The 25,027-nt window shown below is 34.0% G+C and overlaps 1 protein-coding gene, 1 long non-coding RNA gene and 7 other non-coding genes across 12 annotated transcripts in view; 1 reads left to right on the top strand and 8 right to left on the bottom strand.

Annotated features, from left to right (window-relative positions):
- Positions 1-503: 503 nt before the first annotated feature.
- Positions 504-3,616, top strand: LOC130803547 (expansin-A4-like). Its single transcript, XM_057667709.1, has 3 exons — positions 504-717; positions 1,174-1,492; positions 3,210-3,616. The coding sequence occupies exons 1-3, from the start codon at positions 570-572 to the stop codon at positions 3,517-3,519; spliced, it is 777 nt and encodes a 258-aa protein (XP_057523692.1). The 5' UTR covers positions 504-569; the 3' UTR covers positions 3,520-3,616.
- Positions 3,612-25,027, bottom strand: part of LOC130803548 (uncharacterized) — a 29,891-nt gene continuing 8,475 nt past the window's right edge. For 3 of the 4 annotated variants that reach the window (XR_009039924.1, XR_009039926.1, XR_009039925.1), the window contains 5 exons: positions 24,859-25,016; positions 9,311-9,528; positions 9,169-9,239; positions 4,966-5,047; positions 3,612-4,872 (listed from right to left, as the gene is read on the bottom strand). This is a non-coding gene — a long non-coding RNA (uncharacterized LOC130803548). Of the gene's footprint in view, positions 4,873-4,965; positions 5,048-9,168; positions 9,253-9,310; positions 9,529-24,858; positions 25,017-25,027 lie in introns of all 4 variants that reach the window. The other variant, XR_009039923.1, reaches the window with a different exon arrangement.
- LOC130804934 (small nucleolar RNA U3) lies at positions 3,848-4,058 on the bottom strand. The gene has a single exon (XR_009040112.1). It is a non-coding gene; the product is annotated as a small nucleolar RNA U3 (small nucleolar RNA).
- Positions 5,312-5,414, bottom strand: LOC130804914 (U6 spliceosomal RNA). Its single transcript, XR_009040093.1, has one exon. It is a non-coding gene; the product is annotated as a U6 spliceosomal RNA (small nuclear RNA).
- Positions 7,696-7,892, bottom strand: LOC130804894 (U2 spliceosomal RNA). The gene has a single exon (XR_009040075.1). It is a non-coding gene; the product is annotated as a U2 spliceosomal RNA (small nuclear RNA).
- On the bottom strand, positions 9,734-9,832 carry LOC130804917 (U6 spliceosomal RNA). The gene has a single exon (XR_009040096.1). It is a non-coding gene; the product is annotated as a U6 spliceosomal RNA (small nuclear RNA).
- On the bottom strand, positions 10,924-11,136 carry LOC130804932 (small nucleolar RNA U3). The gene has a single exon (XR_009040110.1). It is a non-coding gene; the product is annotated as a small nucleolar RNA U3 (small nucleolar RNA).
- Positions 12,967-13,163, bottom strand: LOC130804892 (U2 spliceosomal RNA). Its single transcript, XR_009040073.1, has one exon. It is a non-coding gene; the product is annotated as a U2 spliceosomal RNA (small nuclear RNA).
- Positions 18,812-19,008, bottom strand: LOC130804895 (U2 spliceosomal RNA). Its single transcript, XR_009040076.1, has one exon. It is a non-coding gene; the product is annotated as a U2 spliceosomal RNA (small nuclear RNA).

Below are 25,027 nucleotides of genomic sequence, written 5' to 3'. Positions count from 1 at the left end.
TATCCCCCTAATTTCTCCTATGCAAATGTCATCAGCAAGGAGTACTACATTAGTTCACACTAGAGAATCTCTCTTATACTATAAATCTATGATAAGTTAATAACAAAAGAATTTAAAGTTGAGAAAAGAATTTCCACTAATTGGAGCTAATTTGAAATTAATTGATTAAAACTTTATTATTAAACCAAAATAATTAGTCAATTTACAAGTAGTAATAATGTCGGAATATAGTGAACAAAACTTGATAAAATTCAGCTAACAATTTTGGATAGAACAAATATTCACCATTTGCAGCTGTGTGCCGTAAATATGTTCTCAAATTAAAAAAAAATAAAAAATAAATTAAAAAAATACGATAAAGTAAAACTAAAAAAAATAAACTAAAAAGAAAAACTAAAAGTCTTAAGTACACGTAACACAATACTACTCAACAATAGAGTGAGCAACTAGCATTAATTAACGGAAGAAAATCAACTCTTTTTGCCCCTCTATAAATACTCCATTACTACACCTATGTTTCTACCCCTTCATACTCACAAATACAAACTACCACCTTCCTTCCTATACCAATGGCTGCCATAATACTTCCTTTATATATCACTCTTTCCTCTCTTTTCTTCCACATTCATGCTAGTGTCCCCGGAATATACTCTAATGGCGGTTGGCAAACTGCCCATGCCACCTTTTATGGTGGTTCGGACGCCTCCGGAACCATGGGTATAAACTTTTTTCCTTTCTCATTCATAACATCATTTTACTAATACATAGGTCAAATATCAAAATTTTCAAATATTTCGCCTATATTTAGCTCTGATATATTAAAAAACCATTTTAAACTAAAATCTTAAATTAATATTTAAAAGTCTAAAATATAATGTACTTCGACAGTCTCTTACAAACCTTAGCAGACAAAATAGTAGAATGTTTTATCCCAAGACAAATCACAATACTAATATGTAGACTGTGTTGAATCCTCAACTCTATATGCATACTAAACCTAGATTCTCAGTGATAGACTGATAGGTACTAGGCTTCTACTATTATAGACCACGAACTATTAACTCTAAAAACGTCATTGTTGTAATATTTTTTAATGGGCCCGGGCCCTCTTACCCCTTATAGAGTCGGCCCTAATCAATATGAGTAAATTATTTAACTTAATTTTGTTTGTAGGAGGAGCTTGTGGATATGGGAACTTATATAGCGAAGGATATGGAGTAAATACAGCAGCACTGAGCACAGCTCTATTCAACAATGGACAAAGTTGTGGATCATGCTATGAGCTGAAATGTGCTAATGATCCGAGATGGTGTCACCCGAGTAGTCCATCTATATTCATCACTGCTACCAATTTTTGCCCACCAAATTACGCATTGTCGAGTGATAATGGCGGTTGGTGTAATCCTCCTCGCCCACATTTTGATCTTGCTATGCCTATGTTTCTTAAGATTGCTGAGTACCGTGCTGGCATTGTTCCTGTTGCTTTCCGCAGGTAAAGAATTTCCCTGTTTTTTCCTCTGTTTTACTCTGTTTTTTTTTTTTTTTTAATGAATTCTGTTTTTGTGTTGTTCCTTTGTGTCTACTATGATTTTGACTAATGTAAACTAATGTCATGAATTTATTAAACTACTGATATTTGACGGTTGGGATAGTTCCATACGATATTAAAAAACACTTGTAAGTTGGTAGGAGCATTTATTTTTTTGGTTTTTGGTAAGAATGTTTTTAAAATAGATTCGATGACTTAATATTAACTTGACCTTATAATTAAATTCAATTTAATTGATTAATAATGAATTTACAATTATGTAAAAATTAGTGAGGATATAACTAACAAAATTCAATTTTTATTCGATTCGAAACACCTGACTCAAAAGTCAAAATCGACTCAATGACATGTTGCTTTATGTAAGACAAGAGTATCAAATTACATAAATTTTATAAATTAAGAGAGAGAGATAATATACAAAGTAAAATGTGCCAAAACGGCCGTGTTATGACTCTAAATAGTAACGACACAATTCATCAAATAAACTAAAATAGAATGTGAGAAATTAAGAGGAACGTGAGGAGTAAGTATTAATTGATAGAGTAAATAACATATTCTAAAAGCTAAAATCTTCTATTCTTTTTGTTGAATTAATTCATGGACATAGTATTAAAAGCCAATATAACAAAAGGAATTATAGGTTTAAATATCCTCCTTTTATTTTAAAGGGAATATATAACACCATATATAAGGAAATCATGCGTTGCATTGAGACTACATATACTAATAAAAAAATATAGATAAAATGAAAAAACAACGAGCTTATAAATGAAATAAATGAAAGAAAATATACTCAGTAATTGAGAAAAGAAAGAGTGAAAATACTAATAAAAAATCTATAGCATCCAATCGCGTGGATAAAAAGTCGTTATTTCTTGCATCTAACTTTATTGTACTATCCTTTACATGGATTATTTGAATTTTGTTAGAAAATATTCTTAGAGTACTTCTAAAATTGGATGAAAATATAACTGGAAATAGAATATTTCAAATGAACTTTATTCTTTACCCTGGAATAAAGAAATTTTCATTCAAAGACTTTGCTTCGTCAATTGATGAGGAATTAAGGATACTATGAAGATTCTAGTTGTCTAATGAATTAGCACTAAAAAATATTAATTATCATCTTCCTTTATTTTTGTTTCTCCACTTTATTTTTTAAAAAAATTGTCAAAGAAAACTTTAACCTCAATATTTCTAGATATGCATTATAAAAATATTTAATAAAACTATATATTAAGACAAACTTAACAAAATATTATACGAATATATTTTGTTTTCAATATAGAATATCTCTCAAAAACCTTATATAAAAATCTCTCTAAATGAAAATTATAAAATTGACAAAAAAATGAACGTATGGAATAATATAAGTAATTTGTATCATTAGTAATAAAATATGATTTTGTTCCACATACGTGTGTCATACTTACACTGTTACACATAACTATTGTACTTGATAAAAAAATGGAGTATAATAAGTGGCTCCCTAACTCAATAATTTGCTAAATTTCATTTATTTAATTTTTACTATTTAATGAGAATCGTAACAATTTTATTCGTACAAAGAAAGAAAAAAATTAGTCAAGTCAAATTTCAATAATCAATATAATATTTATTTATAAAAAAAATTAAAATGATATTATTTGAATTTTTACAGGGTGCCATGCAGAAAGAAGGGAGGAATTAGATTCACAATCAATGGTTTTCGTTACTTCAACTTGGTATTAATAACCAACGTGGCAGGTGCGGGTGATATTGTGAATGCAAGTGTGAAGGGTTCAAGAACAGGGTGGATGAGCATGACCCGCAATTGGGGCCAAAATTGGCAATCAAATGTTGTTTTGGTTGGTCAGTCACTCTCTTTTCGTGTCACAGCCAGTGATCGTAGAACTTCTACTTCTTTGAATATTGCTCCTTTTAATTGGCAATTCGGTCAGACTTTTCTCGGCAAAAACTTTAGGGTTTGATACATCATACATGTCTAATTATACTTAGCCTAAAATACCATTGTAGCCCCCTTATTTCTTCAACTTGGGTAGAAGAAAATGAAAGGAAAATTAGAGGTGTTTTGACTTATATATATATATATATATATTGGTTTTTTAAATCTATACATCAGATATATAAGTTAAATTTACGAAATATGTAAATTTGTTGGAATTAGATTGATATATATTCTCTAAAGTTTTATTACAATTGTCTATTTTAGAGAATATTATAAATTATATTTTAACAAATTTACCTATTTTGTAAATATTTTGTGAAGTTTCAATCTGCAGCAAAAATAAAAAAGACAGTCTGTCAGAACACCGTGCGATCACCCCCGGTACAGTGTACTAGGAAACGATCCTCTACTGCACCAAATGACCTAGATCAACGGTAGCTGTTAATCACGCTCTAATCGCACGGTTATAATTCATCCACCAGACTTGGTTTCCTGTCTCCTTAGAACCTAAGGTTACAGAGGTACGAGCCTATAGAACAGATCCTGTTCAAGTAAGGTCGTAACTTACACAATTTGGTACACTTTTATATATATGACAAATGTTTCATAAGTTTCCTATGTGGGATACTTCAAAACATCACACTATTACCAACGTCATAATAGAAATAATAGGTAAATAAATCTTTGCGTACGAACTTTATTCTAAAGATAATTCTTATGCTTTTTTAAGCTGAATTGAGTAACATAAAATCAATTACTTCAAGTACCCTATTCCTTTTATTTTGTTATCTCTTACAAACTGTAGTAACAAGCACACTTATTTAGCAACAAAACTTGCAGTAAACCTCCCATGGCAAAAAACCTTCCTCATGCCCCACACTACAAGCATCAATTAGAAGAAAAACAGGCTGGTGTGTTATCTAAAGTGAAGTAAAGAAAACTTGGTGCTTATTTGTCCGGCACAATATTTATTATGGTTTATAAATTAGAAAGCAATCTTTAAAAGGAACTTCTCCTAAACATGTTTTCAATTACATCTTAGCTACAATTTAGTAAGGTACAACGGGCGTGTCTACAGACCTTAGTGAACATGGGCTTCACTTACCTCTATGTAACCAAAAAGAAAACAATATTAAGACCGAAGGGCTAGAAAAAAGGAATGATTGGCTTTTACTCAAAAAAACAAAAAAAAAGAAAAAAAGAAATGATTGTCTAACCTTATATTGACCTCGTTGCTTTAGCAAAGCAGGTAATATTTAATTTGAACTTCACAAAGTAACATTCAGCTGGCAGCAGAAATCTCCGATCTAAATATTGTGTCTCTCTGGTTGTGTGAGTGTGTTTACACTTTACAAGAATAAAATCCAATTTAATCCTGCAAAGCAAGTATGCAAGGTTAGATACTCTCCCACAATAAGATAAAACAGAGATAATATGAAAATAATAAAAGCATGACACAATAACTTACACACTGGATGGGTCAATGCGTGATGAAGAAGACTCATGGGCTTAAAAAGGTGATTGTTGCGACACCTGCAGGAGCTGATTACCTACAAGAGGTGACCAAAGAAAGTCATTGAGGTAAATTGGAAGTTGGATGATCATGGAATTGTGCACTACTCGAATTCCGATGCCTATCATCTTATTTCCTTTTCTTGTGTTTCTCTTCTATTGCATTCTACTTATTTGCACTTCACCAAATATAAACAAACACAACATGGTAGAATCATGAAGAGACATCAAAAAGAAACGGTAAGCACATAACACAACTTGAATAAGAAGGTGTCTAACAAGTAAAAAGGAGTGATCGACAAAAAAATTTGGACCATTTCTCGATTTGTGCGTGTCATCCTTGCGCAGGGGCCATGCTAATCTTCTCTGTATCGTTCCAATTTTATCAGATGTCTCCGAAGAGACAATAGATACATGAAAACCGTGATATATGAATTGAAAGATTTGTACATAAATTATCAATGTGGGACAAATTAGCTTATTACTTGTTGGCATTTGGAAACTTATTCCTGCTCCTTATCCCACATTTCTTACAAATTAGTTACATCAATATTAGTCTTTATCTCCATTCTCCCGTATTCGTAGAATTACAGCCCCACACAATCCAACAAACCTCAGGGTACCTAGTACCTAACAAAGGCAGCTGCATTTTATGACGTCTGTGTTATCTGTTCTGTCATAAGAATTAGCTTGTATTTTCTTGAGACATCGTATAAAGCAGGGAAATTGGAAAATTTATCGTTCAAACATTCCCACCATTACCTCACAATCTTAGCTCAAGTATTCTACTATCAGATGCTTATTACTCTAATGTAAACCTAGTTAGAAATAATGATTAGAGCTTATTCGATGACAAAATTAAAAAAAAATGTTAAGGTCTGAATAAATGAGCCCCGTCATCTCCACCTCATAAAGATGGAGATTATCCCTACCTGCAGCCACTGTGCACATTTCTAATTCCAGACATTAGTAACACTGTCACATGAACTCATAAAATGAGTATTCATGTGAAATAGTTCATGATCCAACACTGTTATAGGCATTGGAACTTCCATTTTAAAGAAGAAGCTGCTTCCTCAAAATAAAACGTGGCACAACTGATAAGTAGATGACCAAAATCGCATACATGTGTATATCCATTTCTTGGTGTCACCTCCATGTTTATTATGAAGGGGGAAAGTAAGGTATTTGCAGGGGAGTCGGGATGTGTATATATAACTAAGCAGAATCTAAGCGACCAAAACGGTTGTGAAGTTGAGTGGTGAAGATAGAGATGAACTTGGGATCAATATCAGTGCCAGTTATATCATCAACATACAAAAAAGGATACGTAAGGGACTGAATAAACAAGAATGTATGAGATGGAAAAATACGAAAACGTGCAATCAATGAAAAGCTGATGCAGTTTGTTGAACACACGTCCTATGGGGCTTGTTTAAGTTCATAGAGGACGCGTTCAAATTTCAAAACATGGTCAGGACAGTTCTAATCAGAAATGCTAGGAAGTTGAGTAATGTTAAATATTTCAGAGATTCTCATATTCAAGGTGTTGTTCACACCATCCACCCGTAAACACAAGAGAAAGTACAAACCAGATTTTAGTGCCTTTGATTAAAAAGGCTGAAAGTTTCAAAATGATCTGCCCTTTCTTGAAGGAAACCCTTGGCAAGTAAACAATCTTTGTAGCATTTAAAAAACCTTTAGGCACGACGTTTTAAATAAATTACCCAGTTGCAGCCCACAACACTAGCCCTAGGTGGAAAGGGACCATAGACGAGTTTGAGGACGGGTTGGAGCTGGCGTGTATGCAGGGTCGGAGAACAGTGTTTAGTGAAACAACTGCAGCAGTTACGAGAATTGTGGCAAATTTATTCACAATGACAGGTAAAGATCTGCCATCACTTGATTGGTGTGGGCAATCGATGCTTGTGTTGGTACAGTGAGTGTGGATGCTTGGATGTAGCATGGTTGGATGATAGCCACGACTTTGAGATGTGCCGAAGCTTGAGGACGATTCGGAACTCGGCGGGTGTGCAGGGTAGGACAGTATAAGTGAACCATTTGTAGCAGTTATGAGAATCGTGGCCAATTTTATCACATTGACACAGGCAAAGAGCTGCCAGATTTTTGGTTGGACTGTGCGGCGATGCTTTTGTTGGTGCAGTGAGTGTGGGTCCGTGGATGTAGCGGGGTTGAATGATAGCCACGACTTTGAGATGTGCAGAAGGAAAATTATTACGCAACATAGGAACGCGTGCACAGAGTAGCATTGACGTAAAAGTCGCCAAGGGTAAAACGTTTGCCTTAGGCAACACCTTAGGCGTGGAGATATTTTTGGCGGTTTATATTTACTCACGAGTGCTAGACCAGAAGGAAGATCATACACAAGTTGTAACATGTATGGATCATTTGGCGTATAATTTATTTAGAGATTTGGTAGGGTGCGCCTGGCCCGTGCACATGGGCGACGAACAAAAGCCCCAGATGCTTGCATCTATGGTGTACCTTCCCCCTTCAAAAACATTGATCAAACAGTTAAAATTGCGAGCAGAATAATTTTGTTGGCAGTAACCATCAGTCACATTTAAAATATGGTTGATGCAATTACATTCAAAATTTGATTAGTTAAACGCATAATTACATCAATATCAGACATCAAACAGTACTAAATTTATTAATCTATTTAGTGGGGTGCGCCTGGCCCGTGCAATAGTGCAACGCATGGGCGACGAACGAAAACCCCAGTTGCAAGCAACTGCAGTGGGCTTCCCCCCTTAAAAAATTAATTTAATATCGTTGTGGGCCATTGGCCCACGTATCAGATATTAAACTGATAAGAACAGATACTACACTTGATCTTAGCCAAAAGGCCGAGAAAGGTATGATTTGCATGATATCTTTTGTATGGTTTTATCTGCTTGCTTGCTCTAGGCTCTTCAGTTCCCCTCTAATGTGGGACAGCATAATCTCAAACTTTTAGCTAACCAAAACGCTCTCTCCTCCCTCTAAATTGCTCATTCAACTAGAAAAATTAGAATACTAAACTTGGAGCATACAGCATGGCTTTAGTCTGATGTAAAACTAGCTCAAATCTTAAAACCATACAAGTCTTCAAAATCTTTAAAACCACATGTAATATTACAGGCAAACTCTACTAATCTTAGGTACCAAAAATCAGCCACATGAGACACCAAAGAACTAATCCTTGAGGTAATAGTGGGACAGTGGCTATTAAAGTTGATGAATTCTGATTTATACCCTAACTCCCAATTAATGTGAGAAACACATAGGAGGGTAGATTCTTCAGTGGCTAGGATGTAATACATCTATGCATAAGCCAGATTTTGGTCATCATTTGTACTAGTTGAGAATTTTACACAACCCTAAGTCCCTAACTGATCAAGGGATCTAAGCATGGAATAGTAATTACTACAAGCATGAAGTCTTCATTACCCAACTTGATTATTAAATTGCAATAAGATATCCCAGATGTTCCTACTCTAACATCAACTCACAAATCCTTAGACATTGAACCAGATACAGCTATCGTAACAAGCACCACTAGCAATAAAAGATGTTGTAAACTCCCATGGCAAAAAATATACATCATATCCATCCCAGACCACCAAGAATCAATGAGAACGGAAACAGACTGATACATTATCTAAGGCAGGGAAAACATGATTTACATTTGTCCGCCACAATATTCAACTCCAAAGTCCTTTGCGTAATATGGTTTATAAATAGAAAGCAATCTTATACAGGAACTTCTCCTAACTATACATTCAATTACATCCTATAGACTATGATTGGACTTCACTTAACTCTGTATCAAAAAGAACAAATATTAAGACTGAAGCGCTAGAAAGGAATGATTAGTTAACCTTATATTGACCTCTTTGCTTTTAGCAAGCTGGTAATATTTAATTTGAACCTCACATTTAGCTAGTTCAATTATAACAACTGAAATCCCAAATCTACATTTATGTGTCTCTCTCATTGTGCGTGTGTATGCGTGTGTGTTTATATGAACATGTATGTCTACAAGAACAAAATCCAATACAATCATGCAAATCAAGTATGCAAGGTTAGATACTTCCTCACAATAAAGATAAAGCAAAGATGAGAATCAAAGCCATAATAGAACGACAGAACTTACCATTGGACTGGGCAAATGTGCATGAAGGAGGCTCATGGACTTAAAAGGTGACTGTGGTGACACCTGATTACCTACAAGAGGCACCTAAAAAAATTTATTGAGGTACATTGGAATTTGGATGATCAAAGAAACAGTATATTACCATTTTGGGGAGTTCTGCAGTACTCAAAATCCGATGTCAATCATCGCATTTCCTTTTCTTGAATTTCGCTCTTATTTTGCAATCTCTCTTCAGTTATCCATCGGATATTCTTCTTATTTAATCTCTTATTACCTCTTATTTCTGAAACTTAATCCGTAAGGACCGTAACTGTGAGTCTGACCTCCATTGCACATTCCAAACTCCTCTGCAATAATGTTCTGGGAAACAAAAAAGAATTTCACAAAAGCCATTAATTTTTCGACATCAATCAGACAGAAAGCACTTCATTGAAAATAAACAAACACCACATGCTTGAATCATCAAAAGACAAAAAAGAAATCGGTAAGTACATAACACAGCTTGAGTGGAAGAGGTGTCTGAAACAAGTAAAAAGTAGGATGTGGTGCGCCGTAGAGAATGACAAAAAGGTTGGACCATTTCTCAATTTGTGCGTGTCAACCTTGCGCAGTGGCATGCTAATCTTCTCCGTATCATTCTGATTTTATCAGATGTTTCGGAGACATCTAAAGGAAAAGCGTGACATATGAAGTGAAAGAATTGCACTTAAATTATCAGTGTGGGACAAATTAGCTTATTGCTTGTTGGCATTTGGCAACTTACTGCTGCTCCATATCACATTTCTTACAAATTAGTTACATCCATATTATTCATCTCCGTTCTCTGGTATTCGTAGAATTACTCCACCACACGATCCAACTAACCTCAGTGTACCAAAGGCAGCCGCATCTCATGACATGTGTTCTCTGTTCTGTCATAAGAATTAGCTTGAATTTTCTTCAGACATCGTACAAAGTACGGATGTATGCTTTCCATTGAACTGAAATTTCAAGAAAATAAACATCTACTGTTCTTTTGGGTTCTTCAGTTACCTCACACTTTCACACAGATACCTAATGAGAAGGGGGAAAGTAAAGTATTTGCAAAGGCGTCGGGATGTGTATATATAACTAAGAAGAATCTATACCTTTAGCAGAGTCCAAATAACACTAGGATTCAGGATCCTTCTCACTTCTCAGTTCCTTATTTGCACACATATAAAGATGCTGACACGGAGTGCGGATGATGTAGAAGTTGCAGCAGCCATCAACATTGTTTTATTCTTCCTCTTTCTCTTCCCTTACTCAGTCGAACTATGATTACTTTTGAAAAATAACCTAAAATTATTATCATTAGAAAAATCCATAGTTGGGAATATTCAAAGAACATTATCCTTATTCTATACCAAAAAAATACAGCCCAAAATTTAACTTGTGCTTCTAGCCAAACCCTCCGAATCACAAATAGCAACAGAAAAAAAGGACAAGAAGCTCACAAGGCTAGGCTTGCAAATGTTATGAACAATGGAAGCTCCACCAAGAAGAGAACAAACAATCACCACACAAGACCATCCCAACGACGGTGTTCCTGTTGCAAATTTTCCATTCATCATTTTATTTTGCATCTCTGTTTCAAATCAAAAATAAATAACCCAAAACTTTATTTTGCAACAATAATTTGTATAATCAGTAAAAATATGAAAGCAAACCAATGTTTCAGTTCAATCTGCAGCAAAAATAAAAATTTCAATCTGCAGCAAAAATAAAAAAAAATTTGGTCTGTCAGAACACCGTGCGATCATCCCTGGGTACAGATGTACTAGGAAGCGATCCTCTACTGCACCGAATGACCTAGATCAACAGAAGCAATTAATCACACTCTGATCGCACGGTTATAATTCATCCACCAGACTTGGTTTCCTGTCTCCTTAGAACCTAAGGTTACAGAGGTACGAGCCTATAGAACAGATCCTGTTCAAGTAAGGTCGTAACATCTAATGTTTGGTAGATGCTTATAAATATGACATTTGCTTCTTATTTATCCGATGTGGTATAATTGAAAACATCACGATAATAGAATTAATGGGTAAATAAATGCTTGCATTACTAATATGAATATCTACTAGAACTTTAAAGATAATTCCTATGCTATTAAGCTAAATTGAACAAAAATAAAATCAATTACTATGACAATGATGATGATAAAAATAATTCCTATGCTATTAAGCAAAATTGAGTAACATAAATAGAAATAATGTTAATAATATAATCAATAATGAACAAATTATCTAAAAAAATACATTGCAAAGCATAAAAATAGAACTAAACTATCGAAAATTACAATACCAGCTGTGTTTCCCTCAACACCAATGCCAAAAGGAAGCATACAGGTGAACACATAATTGGCCTATCAGCTTTCCTTTATGAATGTGTATTACACTATTACTTCAATAAGATAGAAGATATAGATCATATCATCAAAAGAGATTTTCTAGTATCAACAAAAAGGGTGGTAAGCTCCATCATAATCAGAAACTGCAGAGCAAATTTGATATAAGCATTTGTCCTAATCATATTGACCTCATTTCCTTAAGCAGGCTGGTAACATTTAATTTCAACCTTCACATTTATCTAGTTCAATTATGCAAACTGCAACCCTAAATCTGAATATTAAGTATGTATTTCTGACTTTCTGTGTATCTATGTGTGTGGCTGTGTAATGTTGTGTGTACATATGTCATACGTGATCAGAACAAGAACAAAATTCAATCCAGTCATGCAAATCAACTATGCAAGGATTGGTGTATTCCAACAGTAAAGATGAAAAAGATGTAAGTATATATGAAAATGAACAGAGCATGACAAAGCAACTTACATTCTGGACTTCGTCAATAAACAGTACAAATGACATACAAATGTATGATAAAATCAACATGCAAGAAACTTCCAAACGTTGATTAATAAGATGCTTATTTCACAGTGCAATAAGAACAATAATAGGCACGCATCTGAAAGATTGTGATAACTACTTGATAGTAGCATTCTATTTCAATCACATGCAAGTGTTTCGACAACTACTGGATAGTAGCATTCTCTTAATAGTAGAAGCATGATATTGATCTTTGGTATGAAAAACAGCATATTGATCTATGGTCGAAAGTCGAAATGTCATCTCTTGGTTGGTCTGTGTAAGCGATGCTTGTGTTGGTACAGTGAGTGCGGATGCTAGTATTTAGCGTGGTTGGGTGATAGCCGCAACTTTGAGACATGCTGAAGCTTGACTGCTAGAGGACGTATCGGAACTCGGCGGGCATGCAGGGTAGGACAGTGTAAGTGAACCATTTGTAGCAGCTATGGGAATCGTGGCCAATTTTATCACCTTGACACAGGCAAAGATAAGCCAGTCTTTTGGTCGGTGAGTGCGGTTGATGCTTTTGTTGGTGACTGCAGGTGATGGCTGAATGATAGCCACGACTTTGAGATGTGCCGAAAGAAAATCATGTGGAGCAACATAGGAATGCATGCACTAGTATCACGAGTCACGAATTGAAGGCAGAAGCAAAGATTAACTACAAGCTGTCACTTGTCGTTTCAATTCCACATATTCCAAGATTGGCATGGAATATGGATCCTCTTTTACGGGTTCTTTGACCTATGTTTTTTATGGCAAGTTTAATAACATAGGTCTGCCAGCTTCTCTAGTCTTGCGGGCAGATGCATTTTTTGCACTATGAACACCAAATTAAACTTACCAAAATTGCTCTATGCAGCAATAACAACAAAAATAGACATTTGTCAAAAGTTTATTCATTTGATTTAGTGGGGTGCGCCTGGCCCGTGCAGTAGTGCAACACATGGGCGACGCGCGAAAACCCCAGTTGCAAGCAACTGCAGTGGGCTTTCCCCCTTAAAAAATTAATTTAATATCGTTGTGGGCCATTGGCCCACGTATCAGATATTAAACTGATAAGAACAGATACTACACTTGATCTTAGCCAAAAGGCCGAGAAAGGTATGAGTGGCCCAATGTCTTTTGTATGCTTTTATTTGCTTGCTTGCTCTACGCTCTTCAGTTCTCCTCTAATGTGGGACAACACAATTTCAAACTTTTAGCTAATCCAATCCTTCCTCTTCTCCCTCCAAAACCTTTATTCAACCCAAAAAAATTATAATTCCAAAACTTGGAGCATACAACATGGTTTTTAGTCTGATGAAAAAGTAGCTCAAATCTACTAATCTTAAGGTATCGAAAAATCAGCCGCAGAACAAACCAAAGAACTAACCATGAGATAACAGTAGCTATTAAAGATAATGAACACTGGTTCATACCCTAAACCCCAATGGTTTGTTTGCTTATGTGAGAGACCCATAGGAGGGTAGGTTTTTTCCAGTGACTAGGATGTAATACACTGATGCATAAGCCAGATTTCTGTCATCATTTGTACTAGGAGTTGAAAATTTTACCCAACCTTCGTTACCCAATACAATGATTAAATTTCCATAAGAAATCCATTCCATATCCTATTCTTACAAGCTACAACTCAAAAATCCTTGGACCTTAGAGGCTTAGACCTCCCACAGCAAAAAAAACAGCATCAATCCCAGCCCTCCAAGCATCAATGAGAAGGGAAACAGGCTGGTGTGTTATCTAAAGTGAAGCAAAGAAAACTTAGTTCACATTTGTCCGGCACAATATTTATCTTCATAGTCCTTTGTGTATAGTGGTTTATAAATAGAAAACAATCGTATACAGGAACTTCTCCTAAAACATGTATATTCAATTACACTAGATTTTACATTTAAATCATAATTAGAGTTTAATGTCGAATCTAAATCTCTAAATTAATTTACTTTTAACACTTAGATCCAATTTTAGACCCAAATAGGAACACGCAAACTTATATTATACTTTTATCTTTATCTTATCCATGAACTTGTTATTTTGTTTTATCTCCCCATTAAAGATTAATAGAACAGCTACACGCCTATACCCTTTTTTCAAATTTGATAAGGATATGGATTGTTTCATTAATACCTTACCATTGTTAGTCCTTTCTTTACTATGGTTTAGTCCTTTTTTTTTTTTTTTGTTCCTAAGGCTATTATATAAGTAGCCTCCGGTACATTTCCAGTTCTTAATGAATAAAATGATATTCTGTTTCTTTCATCAAATTGTTATCTCCTTCCTAATCTGTATCAAAATTCAAAGGATCAAATAATCAAGAGTAGACTGTAGACTAATGGCTAATTTCACTTTCAGGGGCTTAATTCCCATTATGTATAGCAAGGATTAGTTCTCACACTTCCTTGTCTGTAATGGTTTCCAGCCTTCAACCAAATTAAAAAAGAATAATAATCAAAGGATCAAAGAAAAACCCTTAAATTGGTGTGTAATAATGAATCAACACGAAGCTTCATCCAAAAACAACAATGAATACAACATTAATTATTTTATCCTTACCTTCGGCACACGAAATGAAACGCAAAACCCTTCAATTGAAAATTTCTCACCAACTTGATGATCAAAACCCACACGAAACCTAGCAATGAAGCACATGAATTCCAACCAAATTCGTCAAAGATTGATGAAAAAAAACAGTAAAACCTTTCATAAACGGAATGAAAAGGAGTAAAAATGCGGTGGCTTACCCAGATTATGAGAATCAAAAATCGTAAAAATGAGCCAGAAAATTGATGGGCAAAAATCGAAATATGACGACGAGTAATGTGTGATGAACGATTAAAATATGTTGAATGATTTTGTGATTTCAAGCGGGTTTTACTTTTGGGTTTTGATCATGCTTTGGGAAGACAACAATTATCAAATTGCTAGCGGTTGTATATGAAGTCTAGTCTTGTCAAGCAGTATTTTGGAGGGAACAAGATACGAGGCATGCTAAAGGGTTTACTCCGAGATAGAAGTACTATTTATTTATCCGGTTTCTAAAATCCGATAGCTTACCCGGTTTTAAAATTGGATTCGGATTTTTTAGAGTTGGTATTTAAATTTTATATAAAAAATTTTCAAAAAAAAGTAGAGACAAAAAACGCATTGTTGAACGAAAAAAATAAATAAAAAACAACATTCTAATAAAATCGATATCCGGGTCCGAGTCGAATTAAACTGGGTATCCGAAATCCGGGTACCCGGTTTCATCCGGGTCGAAATCAAATTGTATTTTTAGGTATCCGAAAAACTGAATACCCATATTTCTGGATCCGGGTCGACCGGGTACCCGGTTTTGAACACCCCTATTTTTTGGTGTGTGGTACAAAAATTCTAAGGGGGTGTTTGGCGTAGGGGAATGAGAATTGTGAGACTTATATGTAAGACTTGGAATGAGATTTTAAGAAAAAAATGTGTTATATCGTTGTTTGGTAAAATTTTAGAATTAAATGGAATTAATTAAAAATAGTTATAAAGTTACCAATTTACCCTTATTATATCTTGTCCTTTTAACTTCATTAATGGCCAAATTGTCATTTTCAAACAAATTCAAGTCTCGTTTTAAATGTCTTCCTACACCTAGAACATTAAAAGGTGAGAAAGTCTCATACCCATTCCCCATAGACAAACATGATACTTTGTTTAAGTCAAGTCTCAACCCCAATATCTCATGGCAAACACCCCCTAAGTGATTTGTAAATCATAATAAATAAATAATATTTCTTTCTATTTATTTTACTTGTTTTATTTATTGTTTATATTTTTCAGGTAATATTTCTACTTTTAATATCTCTAATTATACTTAATTAAAAATTATGAAAAGTCGATACTAATAATCATTGCATTGAGACCAATAAAAGAAAATCTTATTTGACAATAATTTCAATAAAAGAAAATCTTATTTGACAATAATTTAACTTATAGATTAAAAATAAAATGCAAATTAAAAAAGATTAGTGAATAGTGACAAAAGCAAATGGGATAAGTAACATGAATAGGAGGAAGTAGTAAAATAAACAGAATCAAAAAAGATAAATTAAAATCATAAAATTCTCACTCTATTAAATCGTATCATATAAAAATAAAAGTAATTTGTTAAATTTACAAATTACCATTATTTACTAATACATCCTCTGTTTGGTAAATATGAATGGGAATTGTGAGAAAAAATATTTTATGTCTTTGTTCTGTAAATTTTAAAATGAAAAAGAAAATCATCAAAAAATAGCGACAAAGTTACCAATTTATCTTTACGCATATCTTCGTTCCTTTCATTTTATTAATGATAAAAGTATCATTTTCTAATAAATCCAAATTTCACCACAAACGTCCACCTACTCCCAAAGACATCAAAAGGTAAGATATGGAGAATTGAGATTTAAAAGTCTCCTGCTCATTCTCTATAAACAAACACAGTACTTTGTTTAATTCAAATCACAACCTTAAATTCTCAACCCAATTCCCATTAAACAAACACCCCCTTTATGTCTTTAATTGATGAGATACTTAATCAAATATACCCTTAATTATTGTTTATTGACTCAAAATATTAAAAAAATAGTTGGATGAAAATTATGTGTATAGTGCTTAAGGTTAAGTTTACCAATATTTAAAGGTATACAAAGCTAAATAATACTCCGTTTAGAATATTTGAGTCAATGAGCAATAATTGAAATTAACATATACAAATTTTCCTTTACTTTAACAATGAAATTGGTTAAAAAGAAAAATATTAATGAAATGAAAATATATATATAAATCTATATATGAAAATTTTAAGAATATAAATTACAAAAAAAAAATATAGCAAAATTATTATGATAGTTTAAAAAGAAAAAAAAATAGCAAAATTTAAATTAGGAGATAATAGTGATGTTTTTGTTAACTAAAATATAAGTATTTTACACTTTTAACACTTTTTTTAATAAATAATTAATTTTAAATACTTCATCATTCGTTCTCTTGTTTTTAAAGGTGCTTTAGATTTTGTAACCTTAAATCACCAGTTGTCCTTTTTTGAATAAAAGTAAATTAGATTAAATTAATTCACTAATTTAACCCTTTTTAATCACTTTCATCAATATGTTCTTTCTGTTTGATCTCTCCCCCCTTAGTTATGGCCTCTGCGCAGTACTTATATAGCTCTTCCTCAAATTTTCGAGGTTCCAAGGCTAAAACTTTGAAATGTTATCACCAATTAAATATCAAACTACATATGGTTAGAAGAAGTCTCAACATTAGAGAGAAGTTTTATTCATACTCGAATTGGCCTGTACGCTATTGTAATTTCAATTATCATCATTTATTTTTAGTTATATCTAATATAATTTGTGTTTAGTTTGAACTTTGAAGGATGGTAATTATTTTTTTTACAAATGGGAAACAGATTATATTTGTCCAAGAAAAAATAATAACATTTGAAATTGGGTTAGGCAGAGAAGAGGATGCCGTACTTGCTTTAAGAAAATTGTGTTGTCTTCATAATATTATTTTACCGCAGTCAAAAGGCTTATTATATATGTGTATGATTATTGTAATCTTTGTTATGAATGATTTAGAGTCCACAAGCAATGAAAATATTGAATAGATGTTTAAGGAATGTGTTGTAATTAATAAAGTACAATACAAATGTAAGTAATTAAAATGCACCAATTAAGCTAATATACACCACCAAAATTAGGAGATTTATCAAATATGGTTATGTCATTGTTTAGGGTCGGTTATTATTTGCAATTAGAAGAGTTTGAGGACGGCTTGGAGCTGGCGTGTATGCAGGGTCGGAGAACAGTGTTTAGTGAAACAACTGCAGCAGTTACGAGAATTGTGGCAAATTTCTTCACATTGATAGGTAAAGATCTGCCATCACTTGGTTGGTGTGTGCAATCGATGCTTGTGTTGGTAACTTGGTATAGTGAGTGTGGATGCTTGGATGTAGCATGGTTGGATGATAGCCAAGACTTTGAGATGTGCTGAAGCTTGAGGATGATTCGGAACTCGGCGGGTGAGCAGGGTAGGACAATATAAGTGAACCATTTGTAGCAGTTATGAGAATTGTGGCCAATTTTATCACATTGACACAGGCAAAGAGCTGCCAGATTTTTGGTTGGAGTGTGCGGCGATGCTTTTGTTGGTGCAGTGAGTGTGGGTCCGTGGATGTAGCGGGGTTGAATGATAGCCACGACTTTGAGATGTGCCGAAGGAAAATTGTTACGCAACATAGGAACGTGTGCACCGAGTAGCATTCATGTAAAAGTCGCCAAGGGTAAAACGTTTGCCTTAGGCAACACCTTAGGCGTGGAGATATTTTTGACGGTTTATATTTACTCACGAGTTCTAGACCAGAAGCAAGATCATACACAAGTTGTAACATGTATGGATCATTTGGCGTATAATTTGTTTACAGATTTGGTAGGGTGCGCCTGGCCCATGCAATAGTGCAACACATGGGCGACGAACAAAAGCCCCAGATGCTTGCATCAGTGGTGTACCTTCCCCTTTTAAAAACACAGATCAAACAGTTACTAAACTTGCGAGCAGAATTTTGGTGATGCAATTATGGCAATCCCTGATTACCAAACTTGTACTAGTATTTCATTATAGCCTAATTCTCGCAAGTAATTTATCAAAAATTGATCAGTTAAATGTATAATTAATCTAGAAAGCAGCAACTACATCAATATCGGACATCAAACAATATTAAATTTGTTAATCGAGTTAGTGGGGTGCGCCTGACCCGTGCAATAGTGCAACGCATGGGCGTCGCGCAAAAACCCCAGTTGCAAGCAACTGCAGTGAGCTTTCCCCGTTAAAAAATTAATTTAATATGGTTGTGGGCCATTGGCCCACGTATCAGATATTAAACTAATAAGAACTGATACTACACTTGATCTTAGCCAAAAGGCCGAGAAAGATATGATTTGCTTAATATCTTTTGTATGCTTTTATTTGCTTGCTTGCTCGGTCTAGGCTCTTCAGTTCCCGTATAAAGTGGGACAACATAATCTCTAACTTTTAGCTGACCAAAACACTCTCTCCTCCCTCTAAATTTCTCATTCAACCAGAAAAATTAGAATACTAAACTTGGAGCATACAGCAAGGCTTTAGTCTGATGTAAAACTAGCTCAAATCTTAAAATCATACAAGTCTCCAAGATCTTTAAAACCACATGTAGTATTACAAGCAAATTCTACAATATATTAAGACGAATTTAACAAAATATATTCGTATAATATTGATAACAAAATATATTCGTATGATATTTTGTCCACTATTTTTTAAAAAAATTGTCAAAGAAAATTTAACCTTAATATTTCTAGATATGCATTAAACATATTTAATTAAAACTATATATTAAGACGAATTTAACAAAATATCATATGAATATATTTTGTTTTCAATATGGAATATCTCTCAAAAACTTGATTAAAAAATCTCTCTGAATGAAAATTATAAATTCACAAAAAAATAAATGTATAGAATAATATAAGTAATTTGTATCATTAGTAATAAAATAAGGTTTTATTCCACACACGTGTGTCATACTTACACTGTTACACATAACTATTGTACTAGATAAAAAAAATGGAGTATAATAAGTGGCTCCCTAACTCAATAATTTGCTAAATTTCATTTTTTTTTTATTTTTATTATTTAATGAGGATAGTAGCAATTTTATTCGTACAAGAAAGAAATAAATTACTCAAGTCATATTTCAATATACAATATAATATTTATAAAACAATATTATTTGAATTTGTAGGGTGCCATGCACAAAGAAGGGAGGAATTAGATTCACAATCAACGGTTTTCGTTACTTCAACTTGGTATTAATAACCAACGTGGCATGTCCGGGTGATATAGTGAGTGCAAGTGTGAAGGGTTCAAGAACAAGGTGGATGAGCATGACCCGCAATTGGGGCCAAAATTGGCAAGCAAATGTTGTTTTGATTGGTCAATCACTCTCCTTTCGTGTCACAGCTAGTGATCGTAGAACTTCTACTTCTTTGAATATCGCTCCTTCTAATTGGCAACTCGGTCAGACTTTTATCAGCAAAAACTTTAGGGTTTGATACATCATACATGTCTAATTATACTTAGCCTAAAATACCATTGTAGCCCCCTTATTTCTTTAACTTGGGTAGAAGAAAATGAAAGGAAAATTAGAGGTGTTTTAACTTTTTTAAATCTATACATCAGATGTATAAGTTAAGTTTACAAAATATGTAAATTTGTTGGAATTAGATTGACAAATATTCTGTAATTACAATTGTCTATTTTAGAGAATATTACAAATTATATTTCAACAAATTTACCTATTTTGTAAACTTAATTTATACATCTGATGCGTAAATTTAAAAAAACAATATACGTAAAGTCTTCAAAAAAAGAAAGAAATTAAGAAAAATCAAATTGGTTAAGGGAAAAACACTCTTGTAACCTGTAATGCACTAGTACTAGGTTGTTACATGTTATATTGACACACATATACGTATATACAAGTTTCTAATCTCTTAATAGGAGTTAATGGGTTGTTATTATCTTGAATCCTTAATCGTATAATTGATTTTTGTTGCAAGGTTTAGAAAATCAAAATAATCGCACTCCATAAGAAAATTTTTTGGGTTTTATGTTCTCAAATTCCAAAGTTCTTTTTGGGTTTCTTCAAATTTAAGGATTTCCATATTTCAGTTGGAATATGTTGAAAAAAAAATGCAATGACGCCCTTTCGTTACCCCAGGCCCAATGTCATTAGTGGCTCTCCCCTAGATGAAATTCGGGGTTAGATGTCGAAAAATTGCCCCTAGATGAAATTCGGGGTTAGATGTCGAAAAATTGCTGATAAAGCTTAACCCACAGGGATGGAGCTATAAGTGGGGTGAAGGATCCCACCCCAAAAATAAATAAAAATATATAATAAGATATTTAGTCTATAAATTATTTTAATTCTACATTTGAATCACAATACTTGTTGGTATCACTAACATAATCAAATTGTTCAACACCTAACAATTTTGACTACCCTCACCTATAATCCTTTCATGTTAATATGAAAATTTTCAGTGCACTTCACTCACCTCTGTTAAGGTAATTGCTCAATTCACACACAATTCGACCCGACTTTATTAGTTTTCTAGCTTTAGGCTCTTAAGTTCTCTTTTGATAAGAACGGGTAATATTGTTGATCTTAGCCAAAAGGCAGAGAAAGGTATGACTTGCCCATCAAAATTCAATAAGACTTTATCACTTTTTTGGCTTTAGGCTCTTAAGTTCGCTTTTGATATGGGCCAAAACAATCTCAAACATTTGACTAACTCACTAACCAAATGCTCTCTCTTCTTCCTTCAAATTCCTCATCCAACAAAAAATCTATAATAGTTGACTTTAGAGCATACAACATGGTTTAAATTTGATGTGATTTTTTGCTCAATCTTGCAACTATAATAGTCTTCTTTAACTAGAGGTATTCATGGGCGGCTTTGGGCGAGTAGCGGACCGGGCTTGCCCTTACAATAGCCCGTCAAAGCATGAGTAATATGTACAACAACGCTCCACGAATCTCAAGGTACCAAAAGGCAACCAGATGACAGTATGACACCAAAGAACAAATAGTAAGATACATAAGCATAACCCTGATTGGGGTCATTACTTGTACTAACATTTGAAAGTTATCTTTTTTCACTTTTCACAGCCCTATCTACCAGACATGTAACCTTAATCGCACAATATGATGAATAAAGTACCATAAATTATCATAGAACAACCTATTCTTACACACATTCAGCACAATCCTGAGACATCATAATACAGCCAAGAACATAAATGCTAAATTACATCAAAAACTATTTATTCAAGCACTACATAAATTTAAATTACCCATAATCTGAACAAAAACTCACTTTTTTTTCTTTAAGACATAATATCAAACACATGGTATGCAACAAAAAAAGGGACAAGAAGCTTACAAGGTTAGGTTTGTAAATGTTATGAACAACGGAAGCTCCACCAAGAACAAAACAAACAACCACCAGATAGGACAATCTCAATAACGTTGTTCCTGTTACTAATTTCCCACCTCCAAATTTTACATTCATTTAAATTTGCATCTCTAGATCCAATCGAAAACAACAATAATCTGTATATTTAGTAAAAAAAAAAGAAAGCAAACCAATGTTTCAGTTCAATCTGCAGCAAAAATAAAAAAAGATTTCGTCTGTCAAAACATTGTGCAATCACCCCCGGTACAGATGTACTAGGAAACAATCCTCTACAGCACCAAATGACCTAGATCAACGGTAGCTGTAGAGGTACGAGCCTATAAAACAGATCCTGTTCAAGTAAGGTCGTACCTTTCACAGATTTGGTACACTTTTATATATATGACAAATATTTCAAAAGTTTCTCATGTGGGATACTTCAAAACATCACACTATTAGCTAGCTTGTACTGCTGTTCTTCAGAGGTTTCTTTGAATTCAAAGTACCTCTCCAGTCCAGCCTCCCATTCCAAGTAATCCTCAGGGTTGCGTGTTGTTCCCCCAAATTCAGAAACATCTAATCTAAGGGTTTTGTCCTCTGTGGTTCTTTCATGGTTGGGTGCAGGCACTACCCTTTCTTGTTGGTTCATCTCAATTCTAGCTACTGAGTGTACAAGCTGTTGAATAGTCAAGGCCATCTTAGCAAGTTTCTCATCGGTGTTCATCTTATTTTTATCACAACAATACCAGCAACAAGAAGGCAACAAATTTTCAGAAACGAAAACGAAAGCACAGGCGCTAAACCCTAATTTTTCAGAACAGATTTCACAAATCAGATTGTTCTTATCAATTTTCCCTCAAAGCAAATGTAAAATTCAATGATTTACCACAATTCTTATTCAATTTCAATCAGATATCACATTCACAACAATAAAAAAAAATCGAATTACAAGAATCAAAATCGCATATTACCAATTTTCTCAGCGAAGACTATTGTTCGAATGTTTAAATCGCAATTGTTATCAAATTTCAACAAATATTCATTCAGGACATTCAAGAATTGAATTCAAATGATTTAGTCGACAGAATCTGATATGTATAATGACTCAAAACAAATTTTCAGAAATCAAATTGATGCACATTCAATCATGCGATAATCAGATTTTCAGAAATTGTATTCCACAATCAAATTCATACAATGATCAGATATATTCTATAATCCTTGAATACAAATGACTGATTAACAAAGAAAAATTGAATTTAAGAGATTATGAGATTGAATTCGTACCTGGATTTGTGAAAATTGAAAAAAATTGCACAATACCTGATTTTCCAGATCACCCTTATAAGAACGTGAATATTGCCCTCTATTACCTGATTTTCTCGACTCCTCTTGATCGTATCCCTCCTCGAAACGCGGCTCTAATACCAAGTTGATGCGAGTATGGGATGGAATGATCCAAGAAGCCACTTAATCCTTCCAAGAATGCTGCCAAGAACACTCTTGATCATACACAGAACAAACTAAAACCTCCTGTTTTGTATGAAAACAGTAGGATGACAAGAACAATTCTGATGAATGGTTCTATGTCGTGGATGGAGATAATGAACCTTCACTCGGTCCCTGGCCTCCTCCTCACACTCAAGTCAAGATTCACTCTCTTAACTCTCGTGGAAATGACTGAATCCTCTCTTTGCTTCAATCACAAAGACAACACTCAGGTTTGTAATTGCACCAATTACTTGAATGAAAATTTCATTAACCAAAAAACTGAATGAATGATACAATGAGGATGTCCTTTTATAGAGAGCGATCAACGGCTAGTTGGAGTGTCTAACAATCATGACTAGCCCCGTGCCTTATTATATATCACGCGCAAAATAAGAAACTTAAAACAGAAACATGAAATAACTAAGTATTCTGAAATCAGCCACTATCAAACAGCTGGCGAACACGCGACCTTGGAGCTGATCTTGTGGGCTCTGTGAGGACTCTCTGTGCTAACTCTGAGTGTTGGCTTCTTCTTTCATGTCTAAAGATGCCATCCCTTGGGTTCTCATGCTCCAACGTGCACCAGGCTAGTCTCGCCATCGCTTGCAAGGTGAGCTGGCAGACAGTTTGATGTATTTGCTGTTCTGCTGTTTGTGCGCATTTGTATGGGTTTCTGTTCTGCTTGTAAGTTGCTGGGGGGTCTTCTCTTGCCTTCTCATAATCTTGCCATGCTTCCATGTTGAGGTTTAGTCTAATTTGAAGATGATCTCCTTTATTCAAGCCATAATCAGCATGTTTAGTAGGCTTAGTACAAGGAGGTTCAATGGGCTTGACTAATGCTTTGATATAATTATGTCCTAGTTTAATATTGGATTGTGAGCTATTCATAATTGCATCACTTATTTAGCAACAAAATCTGCAGTAAACCTCCCATGGAAAAAAACCTTCCTCAGTCCCCACACTACAAGCATCAATTAGAACAAAAACAGGCTGGTGTGTTATCTAAAGTGAAGCAAAGAAAACTTAGTGCTTATTTGTCCGGCACAATATTTATTATGGTTTATAAATTAGAAAGCAATCTTTAAAAGGAACTTCTCCTAAACATGTTTTCAATTACATCTTAGCTACAATTTAGTAAGGTACAACGGACGTGTCTACAGACCTTAGTGAACATGGGCTTCACTTACCTCTATGTAACCGAAAAGAAAACAATATTAAGACCGAAGGGCTAGAAAAAAGGAATGATTGGCTTTTACTCAAAAAAACAAAAAAAAAGAAAAAAAGAAATGATTGTCTAACCTTATATTGACCTCGTTGCTTTAGCAAAGCAGGTAATATTTAATTTGAACTTCACAAAGTAACATTCAGCTGGCAGCAGAAATCTCCAATCTAAATATTGTGTCTCTCTGGTTGTGTGAGTGTGTTTACACTTTACAAGAATAAAATCCAATTTAATCCTGCAAAGCAA

Source organism: Amaranthus tricolor, chromosome 17 (genome assembly GCF_026212465.1).
Source record: "Amaranthus tricolor cultivar Red isolate AtriRed21 chromosome 17, ASM2621246v1, whole genome shotgun sequence".
Taxonomy (NCBI): domain Eukaryota; kingdom Viridiplantae; phylum Streptophyta; class Magnoliopsida; order Caryophyllales; family Amaranthaceae; genus Amaranthus; species Amaranthus tricolor.
Note: the sequence above shows the minus strand (reverse complement) of the source record. Positions and strands in the feature narration are given on the sequence as shown.